Source organism: Anarrhichthys ocellatus, unplaced genomic scaffold (genome assembly GCF_004355925.1).
Source record: "Anarrhichthys ocellatus isolate YVR2014 unplaced genomic scaffold, GSC_Weel_1.0 scaffold34, whole genome shotgun sequence".
Taxonomy (NCBI): domain Eukaryota; kingdom Metazoa; phylum Chordata; class Actinopteri; order Perciformes; family Anarhichadidae; genus Anarrhichthys; species Anarrhichthys ocellatus.
This window is the reverse complement of record NW_022280064.1, coordinates 496,247-510,464: the sequence shown is the minus strand read 5'-3', so window position 1 is coordinate 510,464 and position 14,218 is coordinate 496,247. Positions and strand designations below refer to the sequence as shown.

General features: G+C 41.3%; 1 protein-coding gene across 2 annotated transcripts in view; it reads left to right on the top strand.

Annotated features, from left to right (window-relative positions):
* Positions 1-14,218, top strand: part of nkain2 (sodium/potassium transporting ATPase interacting 2) — a 71,045-nt gene that overhangs the window by 41,134 nt on the left and 15,693 nt on the right. For both annotated transcript variants that reach the window (XM_031866279.1, XM_031866280.1), the window contains exons 4-5: positions 3,980-4,180; positions 12,986-13,046. In XM_031866279.1, the coding sequence (XP_031722139.1) occupies positions 3,980-4,180; positions 12,986-13,046 (262 nt within the window). The remainder of the gene's footprint in view (positions 1-3,979; positions 4,181-12,985; positions 13,047-14,218) is intronic.

The following is a 14,218-nucleotide window of genomic DNA, read 5'->3' as shown; positions in this document are numbered from 1 at the left end:
AGAGACAAACAGTCAGGCGCTTCGTAAGGAACACATACACACACAGAGGGAGAGAGAGAGAGAGAGAGAGAGCTCTATATACTAATACAGATCTAGTCAATATTTTTTATTTGAAGTTGCAAGCCAAACAAGCCCATTCATCGCCGGACAGATTAATATCTCAACATTATTGTGGAGCTCTGGCTTCATCATCCTGGCGGGTTAAATCCCACCATATAGAATCAATACATCAATGCCAGCGCAGCTACAATCTAATTGTTTTGTATTCCACTGGTAAATGTAGAATAATTGGAAAGTCGTTTGTGCAGGTTGTGAACACTGAAACTGTTCATATTTGGGGATTTTTTTATTTATTGCAAAAGTATCTTCACACACTGGCACTATGCTTTTGGAAAAATGAGCTTAATGAATGTGATTTTTAATATAATTTTCCTTTTCCCATTCTGTGGGGGTAGAGGTCTGTTGTTGCGGCTCACTGCTGCCGGATGAATAGAAAGGAGATAATGCAGGTTTTTATTATTAGTACCAGTCTGGTTCCAAGCTTTATTACCGACCCTGTAACCTCAATGAACTCATGCACAGGATCCTCAAACACAGCTGAATGGAGAGCAAAACCAGAGAGGAGTACCTTTCCTCTCTGGGTCTCTTTTGTTGTTCCATGTGGTTTGTTTAACATTGATGAGGCTAAATGAAACCATGTAGACAACATGGCATCACATGACAGGGCTTCACTACGGGTACAATAGACATTTTGGTAAATGCAAAAGATTCTCACCTAACTCTCAGCAAGAAAGATAATTTCCCAAGCGGATAAACAATTTCTACACATTTTCTAGCAGAGTGATTACCTGTTCTCGTTACTAGTGCTATTTTATTTTGTCATGTTTATAATTTACATAAGCTCTTTTTAGAAATGCTCTTTGTTATAGCTATACGTATAAATCAATGAGTGCTGCTTTGTCTTCTCTCAAGTTGAATGAAGTTGCAACTTATGTTGTTCCCACATTCCGCAAGTGGTTAGCATTCATTGCCTTCACAACGTGAGAGAAAACTGCAGACTTAGAAGCAATGCATCCTGCATTTTGCCAAATTCAGCTTTTCCCTCATAATTACCTTTTTTGTTTATGTGTGAGTGTGTGTGTGTTTGTGTGTGTGTGTTTCTTCGAGAGGCTCATTAGAAAAGCACTGATAGAGACTGTACTGAAATAATTATTGCCTCCCTTGCAACCCCATTTAACAGAGAGAGAGAGAGAGAGACCGGTGAACAATGGGGGCAAGAAAGAAAAGAGGGGATGAAATATGAGAATAGAGGGAGAAAGATTTGGAGCAAGGCAGTGACAGGAAGAGACAGACGGCGGGAGAGTGGTGGCAGAGAAGGAGCGAGAGAGAAATTTAGAGAGATTTTACTCATTAAAAAGAGGAGCACAACAAGGGGAGATGGCATTAATCAAGCTCGGCGCTAATGAGGCATTTACTCATTACGCTGAAATAGAGAGAGGCCAAGGAAGAAAAAGAGGGGAGAAAAAGGGGAGGGGACAGAGAGACGAAAGAGAGACCATTGTATGAATTAATAGACAGGGGAACGGTTCAAAATTAAGCAAGAACAATATTGAGGGAGGTGACGGAGTCCAGGGATGCGGTGAGAGGATTAGTGGTACAGGTAGATATAGACAAAGTGGAGTATGCAGTTAAGAAACCGATATTGACGTGAGAACTGAATCCCTGACTCTGTTTACTTATCATTCGCGGTCGTCACTAGAATAAGTCACGATAAGTCCTGGTGTAAAAGTGTTTCCTGTTGAAAAATGATGAGCTTTCCTACCTTTATGGGACTATTTACCCCTTCATTCCCCTATATTGTAGTCATTAAATGTGTGTTTTCGCAGTAAAAATGTAGTTTGAGCGGGGTTTTGCCTCATTAGCGAGAATATTTAATACTCTGTGATGCTGTTACTGGTTTTAGATTTAAAGGAACTGCAAATGAACTGGAAGTGAACTGGAAATGTTTAGAACTTTTTGATGTCTTGGTATACAAAGAAGATGCATCACGGCAAAAGAAATGAGCAAATGAAATGAGTCCGTTTTTGTTTTCAGCATGCTTTTAAAGAGCATTAAGGCTTTTCATTAGACTAATGGCAAAGCAGTGCAAGACAAAGAAGCACGTGTGTGTGCGTAATGTATTTGTTAGTGTGCGTATTAGTTTGTGCGGTTTGCACGGCCATCTGTGGAATGATCTATGTCTCTCCTTGCTAAGTGGAGTCGTTAATATTTGCATTATTTAAACCAAGACGACCATCATAACTGATTTATCGTGCGTCTTTTAGGCTTTTAGAATTAAAAGGATTTGTAGAGGAGCCAAAGCAGACTGCAGGGGCGATTGCTACGTGGCCTCTCTCTCTGCTACGGGGAAGTAGAACCCAAACAACAACCCGGCAAAAATGTTTGTTTATTTACTCTTTGACAGTTGTGCTGTTCTTTGCAGCTTCTGGTTGTTGTTTAAAGTTATCTCTGCCAGTGACGGGACTGCTCATGCTGTGGTGGACGAAGTTTAAAAAGAGAAGACAATGTCTCCGTATCTGTAGAACAACAAGACTAAATGACCGTCCATGTGCCTAATAGCACTAAACAAAATTTTTGGCTGAGGCTAATGGGAATATGATTATAAGGTCTTTGGTCATAAACTACGTTAAATCAATCATGATGGAGCTAGAGGGAGGATCATGGGATTAAAGTCATTTGGATTCATTCTCTGGGGACCATGAATATATATAACAATTAGCCAGCCCATCTTTTAGATGTCGACATATTTCCCAGGATGCTTGATAACTTTGTCCTGCTGGTGGCGCTAGATGAGATCTTGGGCGATCTCCAAAATTGAAAGGATTTATCCACTCGGCACCAAGAATACCTCCGCCAATTGAATGGCTACCCACCGCAGTTTCACACAAAACTAAAAATGTCAGCCTCATGATAGCGATGGAGCAAGTGTCAGGGGGGGGTCACCAAAGTAAGTAGGATGCATTCTCTGTGGACCGTGACTCTCTTTACAAAATGTCATCACAATCCATCCATTATTTGTTTTGGAGCCCTTGTGCCAGTTTGGCAAGATAACCCCTCAGTGATGTTTGCCACATTCATATTAAAGGGATAGTTTGGATTATTTGAAGTGGGGTTGCATGAGGTACTTATCCATAGTCAGTGTATTACTACCTACAGTAGATGGCGGTCGGCACGGACTCAGACACGAGTACCGGCACGGGAGCAAAGCTATGTACTGCTGAGGACGGAGCAGCAGCAACATTTATTTTAGCCACCTGAGCAAAAGGCCCACCTGTAAAGATCAATATCAATGTGTACACCATGTTTAGAATATTTTCCAACGGGGAACTGCACTGAAAGCCGAACTTATCTATACTGTTCTTGTTAACGGAGCCTGGTGGCTTTGACGAGAGCATGGATGAGTTTCACTTTCAGTTCAGTTCCCCAATGAAAAAGGGCTGCCTTACGACAAGATAAAGCAGTGAAAATATTCTAAATATAGCACACGGATATTGATTTCGAGCCTTTCTTTTAGGGGGCTAGAATAAGTTTTGCTGCAGCTCCCTCCCCTCCCTTCCTGCCTCCCTCTCCAAGCTTCTCCTCCGTTTTCCTCCCTCTTCCTTTCTCTTCATGGCCTCCTCCCATCATCCTTCCCTCTCCCTCCCCTATTGTCCTTATCATAACCCGGCCTGTGCATGATTCAGATCTAATCTGAGTGATCCCAGATCATTGGAATTACAGATCTATTTTTAGCTTGCGCCAAACCCTCTCCTCCAATGTCTCTATCTCTCAGAGCTCGATTTAACAAACAGTTTGCTTTAAATTAAAACCTGGTTATATAACCTGCACTGCTGCCTTGTTCCAGGTGTGCTTTGTGTCGTAGTTCATTCCTGATGTAATTCAACTCTTTCTGTCCGTCTCCCTGGCTCTTTCTTGGCAGGACTCTGACCTTGTCCTGACGTTCAACCTGTCCATGCATCGCTCCTGGTGGATGGAGAACGGCCCAGGGTGCAGGGTGACACCCATCACCCCTCCTCCCTCCTGGGCACCCGAGGACCACCGATATATATCTATATCCGGCTGCCTGATGGATTTCCAGTTCATAGAGGTGGCCCACTCCTCGCTGCAGATACTCCTGGCTGTAAGTAATTCAGCTAAATAAATACTTTCTAGTATATAGTATTCACATTGTTACATCTGGGCGTTACAACGGGAGCGACCGGTCGCTCACGGTGGGTGCTGCTTTAACTATGTAACAGTTGTAAACAGACATTTGTCTTCATATTTTTTTATTTTAGTAAAATAAAAAAAGTAACGTAACATTTTGCAAATTACTCATATTTGCTTCTTTCGGACACGAGACAGTAAATGAACCTTGTGTATTTTACTGATGTAGCTGGATAGCATGAGGGCTAACAGCAGAGGGAAGCAGCCAGCTTGGCTTTGTCCATATTATTTGTGAGCACAGGTTAGTGTTCGCGAGTTAGTATTGTGAGAAAGATTAGGTTCTAGTAAAAGTGATATTCAGTATCCAAAGAGTTTGTAGGGTCTTGTTTTGTTTTTGTATCGCCATTCCAAAGCTAAAATGTAAGAAATGTTATTCAGTCATCTCACAGTTAGCGATAATTTGCTAGACATTCATGGTAGATTGAATCTGCATGTAACCAATACAATAGAACAGTTGTTTTTTAATTTGTTGTATGAGCCAAACATACAAAATACTAATTATCTATGTTTTAACACTTGAAGGCATTTTCTTTCAAATTCCAGACAGAGCCAGGCTGACTGTTTGAGTATTTATGCTAAATTAGGCTCAACAAACAGTGACTCCAGCACTGTATAGCCTACTTTAAACAGCAATACAACTGTTAGCAAACAGCTTCATATTAACACATTCAACAGACAGGAAACAGTGTTTGCATTTATTTGGAGAAGCAACTCGAGCCACTCAACAAGTGTAAGACCAATATTCGCTCTCCCTGCCTCCAACAACTCCTCGGGGAAATATCCGGCTCTTTAGCCGCAAAATGTTTACCAGCTAGCCGCTCTTCTGTCTCTTCTGTCTCTTCTGTCTCTTCTGTCTCTTCTGTCTCTTCTGCTCGCTGATGAAAGCGGTGAGGTCGGCCTAATAGTTCAGATCAGCACAAACAAAACAAGGAGCGGAGAAAGCTCCATGGGGCAGATATGAGCGGGTTGAATATTATGAGAGATTTCATCCATACAGATTGATGTTGTATTGATATTCTCATTTTTACTCTCAGGGAAAAAAAGCAGCAACAAAAAAAAAAATCCCAAATTATTGAACTATTTCTTTTAGTTATGACATTTTAGTGCATTAGGTGTTCATTGAAAAAGATCTGCTGTGTGAGTCTCTGTGTTATATGCGGTAGTTACATTATGTGCTTTTAGTGATGTGTGTGTGTGATGCAGTGCTTTGAAATTAATGCAATTATTAAATTGGTGTTCTGTACAGTTACAGTCACCAATACATTTAGTTTAATGCATTCTAAAGTGTATTACAACCATGCCGTGCCAACTCTGTCTGTTGCCATGGGTTAGGCAATTGTGGGTAACTGTGCAACTTTGTGGTTGAATAAAAGCACCCAGGCTCCGTTAAGTTAATAACCCTCATTAACATAGAAAGGGCTGGATAAGCTGCTTTGGAAGACTTTCTCTCTATCTCTCTCTTGCTCACTCCGTCTTATTACATTCTTACAAAAAGCGATTTCCTTCTCTCTGTTTCCCTCTGCCTGTCACTTACCCTCGCCCTCTGTATTTCTTCTTCTCTTGCACTGTCAAACTGCGATAATTAGCAAGATCAGAAGAGACAGCAGAGAGAGAGAGAGAAATACAGAGCGGAGGATGACGGAGGCCTGTCACCTTTCATCCCATTCTCCTCCGTAATGAAGCTCACAATTATGAATACAGGGCAATAAACAAACCGACGCTTCAATTTGACTGCATGCATCGCTTCACCAACGGAAAGAGAGAAAGAGTTTGGGAGTCTCAGCATGTCTTTTTCACTCTGCGTCTTCCTCCCTCACATAGCAGGACCGTCTCTCTCGCGAGCGCGCCCGCTCTCCTCGTGCACTCTGTCAATCGATAGTGGTACTTATAGTGTGGCTGAGTGCCAAGCCACCACACGGCTGTACCACTGTCTCGCAGTAATTGGTGTGTGGAAACACTGTCATGCTCCATGAGCACACACACTCAACAGTCTGACTGGTTCACTGGCTGACTGGCTGGCTGGTTTACTGTAATTGGTGGAAACGCTGTCAGGGTCCTTAATAGCATACGTTCAACCAGCCCACCGGCTGACTAAATGTGGGGTTATGGTTCGGTTAGGCTGGACTCTAAGCTGACTGGTTGCCTGTTTACTGGTAGCTGGCTGGTTAACTGGTACTGGGCAATAAAAAGAAGGGGGATATTTGTGACAGGTGAGGCTGATGTTTTTTCAGAAATTAGAAGCACTTCTGGATGGATGCCCTGACTGCAAATGACTGTGTTGTTTTTGAAGAGTTAACCGACAGATTAGTTTCCAAACTGGAAAAAAAACGCACCAGAAGTGTCTTTATAATTTGTGCACCGTATGAAGATCTGAGCTGAAGCAGAGCATAGGGCTTCTCCAGGGAGATCCAGAGAGTCCTCAGTGAAATGTAGGCTAACACCATCACTGCCACACTGCAGCACAGAGGGGGAATGTGCGAGTAAGACTTCTGTGATCACAGTTATGTTTTCTTTCAGCTTTATTCTACCTGCTAGTAGCACAGAATAATTAAATGACATTTTGCAACAACAAAAACACGTCTAAAATGAGCCTTCTTGCCGGCTCAGTGATCTAGAGTGCAGGCCTGCAAGTAATGTCAGTGATTAGCATAACTTCAACCAGAGTGGAGGAACTGATCAGTGAAATCACCCACTTGTTGGTTTTGGTTGATCCATACTGTACACTCAACAATCCACAGCAAACAGTTGAATAGCCTTGTCTGCGTAATGTTATGTGTTCATGTGATGAAAATAATCATTATCTATGCTGCTTGTTTTAATGTTACACATATTCACACTGAAACAGTTTACTGAGAGACTGCGCACACATTTTAGACTGAATACTGAACAACAGTCAAGTTTATTTTGCACAGAATTGGCTGATAACTTTGACATATTTCTGGTGTAAAATCCAGAATGAGTTTTGGCCCATAACCATCAGGCAATATAAACTTTTAAGACAGTCATGACTTTCAGAGTAAACTTTCCAGTTGCAGATTGTTCTGCGTGCACCAAATATATACATGATACTAAACTATCATGCATATATTTATACGACAAGTGTACAGCCATGCTGCAGCTCTGTGAGACAGCGGTGCTTTTCACTAAATGCTAATGTATCATGCTAACATGCTCAGGTTTAGCAGGTTTAACAAGTTAGCATTCTTGTATTTCCTTATCATTTTAATTGTGTGTTTTTATGAAGAAATAAAAAACACTATAGATGAACAAAGTAAAAGGATAACATTTAGAATTTTTGATAATTTACAGACAAACTATTTTTGAACGGTGGCAAAAAAAAAGGCTGCAGCCTTAGTAGACCAGTTGCTATAATCAAACAACAAAGGAGAAATATTGTCATATTATTATTACTAGGTTTCTAGTTTTCCTCGTTCAGCATGGGGGAAATAAATTGATTCATTTGCATATGAAGTGTTGTTTTTACTTTGATTTTCATTGACTGAATTGAGTGTGACATTGTCGTCTTTGACCAGAGACAATGATGTCATGTTAAGGTTGAATTGTATTCATGGAAGCAGCACTGGGACCCGAGCTTTGAATAGCTGTTGCTATTCAAAGATCAGGGAAGAGAAAGAACAATGCATGAGAATTGAATGTCAGTCAACCAAAGCAACTGCTGTGCTCTGAAGCACTAATCCCACATTTGCTGAATATGTGAAACCTCCCATTTCTTTCAGATTAAGACACCTAAGAACTTCCTGAATCAATTAAAGAAAAGCTTGAAAGAAGTGATGCTAATGGCAGCCGCAAAATTGGGGGGTGAGCGTGGTTGATACTGGATTTCACTTAATTTGTGATTCATTTGTTGTTGCTGTAAATTGTGTGCAGTTTTACGCAATCATCAAACAGCACCAACAAATTAAAATGAAAGTGATTGGACATAATTATTGATTGCAGCAATTTTTGTGCAGCTTTGACTGGCTGACAAAATGTTTTCCTCACAAATAATTCACAGAGAGCAAAACATTAGTCTGAGTTTAAGTGGGCATCTTCAGCACAAAACAGATTTAATCCAATGAACGTGACACCTTCTTCGTGGCACAATTTATCCGCAGCAGAAAAATGCCGGCCGTAATGGATTCTCTCGTTTGAGATGAATACGTTTTCATAATAGAGTAATGCACCCAACACAAATGAGATTATCACACGGGCAGGCAAACAACTCTACAATTAAGATTCCTCATAAACGGTGTGAAGGTTGAGGGTGGAAAGTCGCAGGCAATGGGAAAGAATTCATTATGGATCTAAATAACGTCATGATCTGCAGAAATGTTGGTCGTACATCAACCTGTGAGCTGATTCATTTCAAACCTTGAGGGGGGAAGATGCGGTGCCATCAGCACTTTCCACTTCGATTGTTTTGGCAAAATGCAACCTCACCTTCCTCCTTGGTGGAGGACAAACTGCGTCACCGGGTGACTGACCTATAACTGCTTACCCCATGTCACCTGTCCTTGGTCTCAGGCTATGCAGAATACATACTTTAGGTTCCCCCTTTCCTAATCGAACACCAGCTGTTTGACATTCAACTAATTTCTCCCCAAGCTCCTTTAAAAACGTCCAGGTGTTATCAGAATCTCTGCTGAGGGAGCAGTTGGGACTTCATTATTGTAGGAGACAATGATGATTCAGTTTTCTTTTTTAGTTAAATGACATTTCTTTGCCGCATGGCAAATGGAGCCCTACACTTTTATGGGATTCTGGATCATTTTGGGGCAGTAATGTCCAAGTAGCTTGATATTGTATGCTACATCATTACTCCGGTAGAAATAAAGAAAACAAATGGCCAATTTTGTAATTATTATATGATTTATTTGCTGCTAAAAGTACAAATACCCATTGTGTTTTATGATCTCATATTAGTGCCTGAAAGTTTTGGTTATCTACAATAAGTTTGTGAGACTATAGGAATGGAAATATCTGCCTGTGTTTGGTCGGTCAGTCCACCAGAATGTCGTGAATATCTCAACAGCTATTGCACCGTACAGATTGCAAAAAAAAAAAAATTGCTCCACACATTCATGGTGCCCAGAAGATGCGTCCTGATGACTGTTCATGTTGCGCCACCGTGAGGTTCACATTTGTGGTTTTGAGCGAAATGTCTCGACTACTGTTGGATTGATTGTCGTTGTCAGTTTGATGGACACATTCATTTTCCCCTTCAGGATGAATTGTAGAGACGTTAGTGATGGTTTAACTTCCAATGTAGCGCCATCGTCAGGTCAAAAAGTACTTGCAAATGTTAGCATGCTAACACGCTAAACCCAGATGGTAAAAAAAGAATTGAGAGGGGATTGTGAAAATAAAGGTTGCATCTGCACTGCAGGAAGCCCACTTTGGAGTCATTATCATTATCAACGTTTGTTCGGAACATTCGGTTCGAGCTCTGAAGGGGAAAATAAATGTTACTGTCAACTAATGTGGAGAGGAAAGTACACGCACGTCTGACAGTTTATTACCCTTACTCATCCCTGCCTTAAGACAATAGATGCTTTGCTGACTCACAGTTGCTTAACTAACTACACTGTTTATAATGGCAACAAGCACCTGCTGCACGGTATTTTTAAGACATGGGATAAAGACTGTCTCCCTGCCTCCTGGGATAGTGAGTGTCACCGTGCACATAAAACCCCATTAAAATTGTTTCTGCTCTGAATGAGGTGCATGCCTCTGTGAGGGGAATTGGTGAAGTTGTACAATTTATTGCTTGTCAGGCTGATCAGGGCAGGGATCCTGTCTATGCTTAAGTGGTGCCATTTCCATTTCCACTTGTCACACCGAACACCCTTCAGTATTGCTGCGGTAACTAGGTAACCTTAATCCAAAGACAAAATGAAAGGAAAAGGAACCAGAAACCCTGGAGAAACTCACTTTAATTCAGTCCTTACAAATGCAGACAGAAGCTGCAAAACCACGGAAGAAATATTTCCAACAACAAAGAAGCTAAAATGCTTGTTTTTCTTTTTATTCTCACACACAAACAAACGGCGGTCAGTCACCATTATTAATTGTTATCAATTCATTAGATCCTCAAAAATAGTTTGAATCTAGAAAAGGATACATTTTCTTTAGAAAAGAAGAACTTCAGTTGCAACACCTGAAATAGTTGAAATACTGAAAGAAGTTGAAGTAGCATTTGAAATAGAATTAGTGAAAGAAGTTGAAATGGCAGTGAAAATGGAACAGTCGAAAGAGGTTGTTTTGAGTTTAAAGGGCCAGTGTGAAAGGTAATATAATATTCATATACAATTTTTAACATAACCCTTGGTAAACTTTTCCTTTCCCCAATGTTACTTTGTTATTTTACTTGGTGGCAATATAATAATCTGAATGCTGTGAGCTTCAATGCATGAGTCACTGTGAGTAAAATATTGCAGATGAGAAAATAAATAAATAAAGTTACCCTCAAGGTCAGTAAAGTGTTGTGGGCTAAGAAATTCAGATGGTTGTTTGGATGTTTTTCATCTTATTCTTAGTCATATCACGATCTCTTGTCGGAGATTTTATTATGTACTTAAAACTATTTCATGGGGAACTTTTCATCTCAGCAAAACTCAAAATGATAGATATTTAAGTGTATGGGGTTCAAGAGCAGCAAGGTAGTCCAAATATAACTCCAGGCGCCAGAAGTCCAACAATAAACAAGATAAGGCTCAACCCCGTAGCTAATATTGGTGCACCCTCACCAATCTTATTTGGGTTCCTTCACATCGGGAGAAGATCAAATCAGGTTTATTGTATAGACAGGATATTATGTTTACATGCAGCAACACCAAAATGGAATACTTGAGTATCCAGAATATTAACAGGATATTGATGTGCAGAGAAACGCGCTCTATCACAGCTGATCAAATGTTCTGTATAGCCGGGCGGCGACGCTCTCTGCACTCTGTTCAGTGGCTCTAACAAAACTGCACCCAAAAGTCATTTTCGGAGGCAATGAGCCAGCAGAAGGCACGACGGGCTCCGGTTCAGCTTGTACGGGCATGTGGCAGGGAAAAAAAACTCCCCAAACTCCTGAAAGTCTTTCAAACATAATTTTTTTGACTTTGTGACATTTAAGTGGATGCTGGTAGTGAATCATTTTAGCTGGAGTGACAGCGGATAGGAGAGGCACTCTTTGGCTTGAGGTCATCTTAATCTTTCTGCTATTACTGCTGTCAATGGTAGAGACCACTGAGATTTTATAGCCAGTAAACCGCCTTTGACCAGTGGTAATTTTGCGAGACATCTGTGACTCACGAAGCCTCCTACGTTATCCAAATTGATTTTCTCCTCACTGTTGATCCCCATGCTGATACTCGCAGCATTGTCTACTTCCAGTGTTTGGTTCAGCTTTAAGTGAATTCATCTCCCACTGAGCAAAACACTATATTTCTATGAGTCATGTACTTGTGAGAGACAGGGAGAGAAACAAGGAGGAGGAAGGAAGAAAAGGAGGGAAGGAAATAGAGATAGCGGTGGAAGAGAGAAAAGAACAGAAGCGGGAAGGTAAATAGGAAGAGAGGGAGAAAGTATGAAAAAAGGTGGGAGGAGAGAGGAGCTCTGGGAGCTCAACATTATTTAGACTAAATGAGGTCAAGACCTTGAGGTATACTCTGAATCTCAAATGTCAGCTCCCTGTGTATTTGCGTGCGTGCTGGCATGTGTCCATGTAGTCAATAGAATACCAACCAGGTCAATGTCATTTTTCTTAGACTTAAATCTTCTTTTGAACAACATGGCCTCTATATTCAGGTTAATGTGTTAGTTTAATGCCTCATGAAAACACATATACGCCCATCATTGCCGGCCTGCGTCTCTCTTTTCCTCCTCTAACGCTGCGGGGGTAGTAATAAGGTCGCTAAAAGGCCGACCTTACATTGACCGCGCCTTACCGCATCTTCCCTCCCATCAGCCACCTCCGACAGGTCGCCTTGGAAACAGACAGCCAATGGGAGAGGAGATCAGAGCGCAAAGGTGTTCTGCTAGTGAAGACGGCTATATCACTGTCTAAACACCGCACACACACACACAGACTCGTTTAAAGTATCGCAGCACTGTAGCCCCTTTATTGTTTCAATCTGCAGCCGTCGTTGTTTTCATGTTTGTGAACGGCTCCAATCGGAGGTGGGACCGTGAGAGAGAACAATGCGAGGTACACCTCTGCGTTTAGTTACACCCCGGCACAACAAAGCCCTGTCAGAGTGGGCGGCGGCGCTGAGGGAACAAATAGGGAACTATCAACCTTGACATCGCAACACCGAAGTAACACGGGGAGCTGGAAATTCAATTTCAGTGATCACAATCTCACTAATGTTTACCCACAGCGCCATAATGGAGACATTGTGACAATCCTTTTTTTTTTTATATTAGTTGTATGTTTTAAAGATGTGTATTAAAACAGTGTCAATACAGCTGGGAACCATGAAACTTTAGGCTAAATTTGAAGTTGTCATTGATGATGCTAGTCACCCTGTGTGTCCGTTGATTCAAGGGCTCTATTTGGAAGCAAAATACCACAGAGCTGTTCTGCTCCACTTACACCAACACCTGTTTTCCCTGTCTGTTTAAACAGTTAGTTAAATGTGCATGCTTTCCCTGTTATCTATCTACCTGTCTGTCTGGCTCTCTGTCTTGCACAAAAGAATAATGTTTCTGCTGCTCTCTTTGTCTCTAGTTGATGGGGTTTATCTACGCCTGCTACGTGGTCAAGCTCATTTCAGAGGAAGAGGATAGCTGTAAGTACACGTTCACACACATGCATGTACACACACATTTTCCAGCGGACCCCAAAAGCCTGAAAAAATAGTTTGATGTCTATATTCATCCTGCGGTGAAAGCCACTCTTTCTCGATCTATTAACTTTTCACTAAGCTGCACCATTGTTGCTGCACATATTAAGCTCCTCACTCTATCCAGGCGCATATGCATTTTACAGTGATAACCGAGGCAGCTTTAGCATCGACATTTTAAAGTATTTATTTAAAATGATGTGTCCCTGATCGCAGACTAAGCTAGGAAACCAGTCGCGAACTGTGGATTTTGTCACAACTGATTTATCAGCTGCTAATTAAGCTCAAAGAGTTGGTTGAAAAGTCAGGCAAAGACAATTTCCTGCTGACTTGTTTTAAAACATAAACTCTTAAATATGCACTTGATGGCTACGGACATAATATCGTGCTAATAGACTGAGGGGCCAAAGCTGCATGTCCCAGCATCCTCACCAGTTTATGATCCATGCAGAAGACATGGACATAAAGAAGCAATATTGTTCAGGTATTGCTGTGTAGAGCTATAGTTAGTACTAGTACTGTGAGTTTCATGAAGAAAATGTCAAATCAGACTGGTATTTCAGACTGTAGATGTGCTATCATGTCCTTTGCTTCTTTAATAGCGTAGTATGAAGTACTTCTTGGCCTTGGAAATAACACTGGGTTAAGTTATTACTGTAGGTAGTAAGCTAACTAGCAGGATATGCTAACGTGTGCAGCTCACGTTAGAGCAGACAAACACTGTTTAATCCATTCCTTATACTTTTGCTCTTGTGTTTTTGGTCTTGAAAAGGTAAAAATGAATGCACCACCCTCCAAACTCTTAAAATGTCCTGTGTCGCTCTTACTACAGCCCCAAGCATGCTGCTTCAATATGTGGAGAGATTCAAAGTTCACAGACCTGCTAAGCTAAGCTTGGATGATTTTCATGATTGGTCAATTTGGAGCATATTTGGTACAGTAGGTTCAGGTGGTTCTAGTTAATGCTCCTGGTGCTCCTGAGTTCAAGCATCGAGTCAGACTTGTGAATTAAACTCTGTTCCTCTGTTTTCTCTTCATCGTTATTTCCCGGCGTGTCCTTACATTCACTCTCTTCACTACCAAGCAGCATGTTTTGAGTGGCGCCATCTTGGACTGAG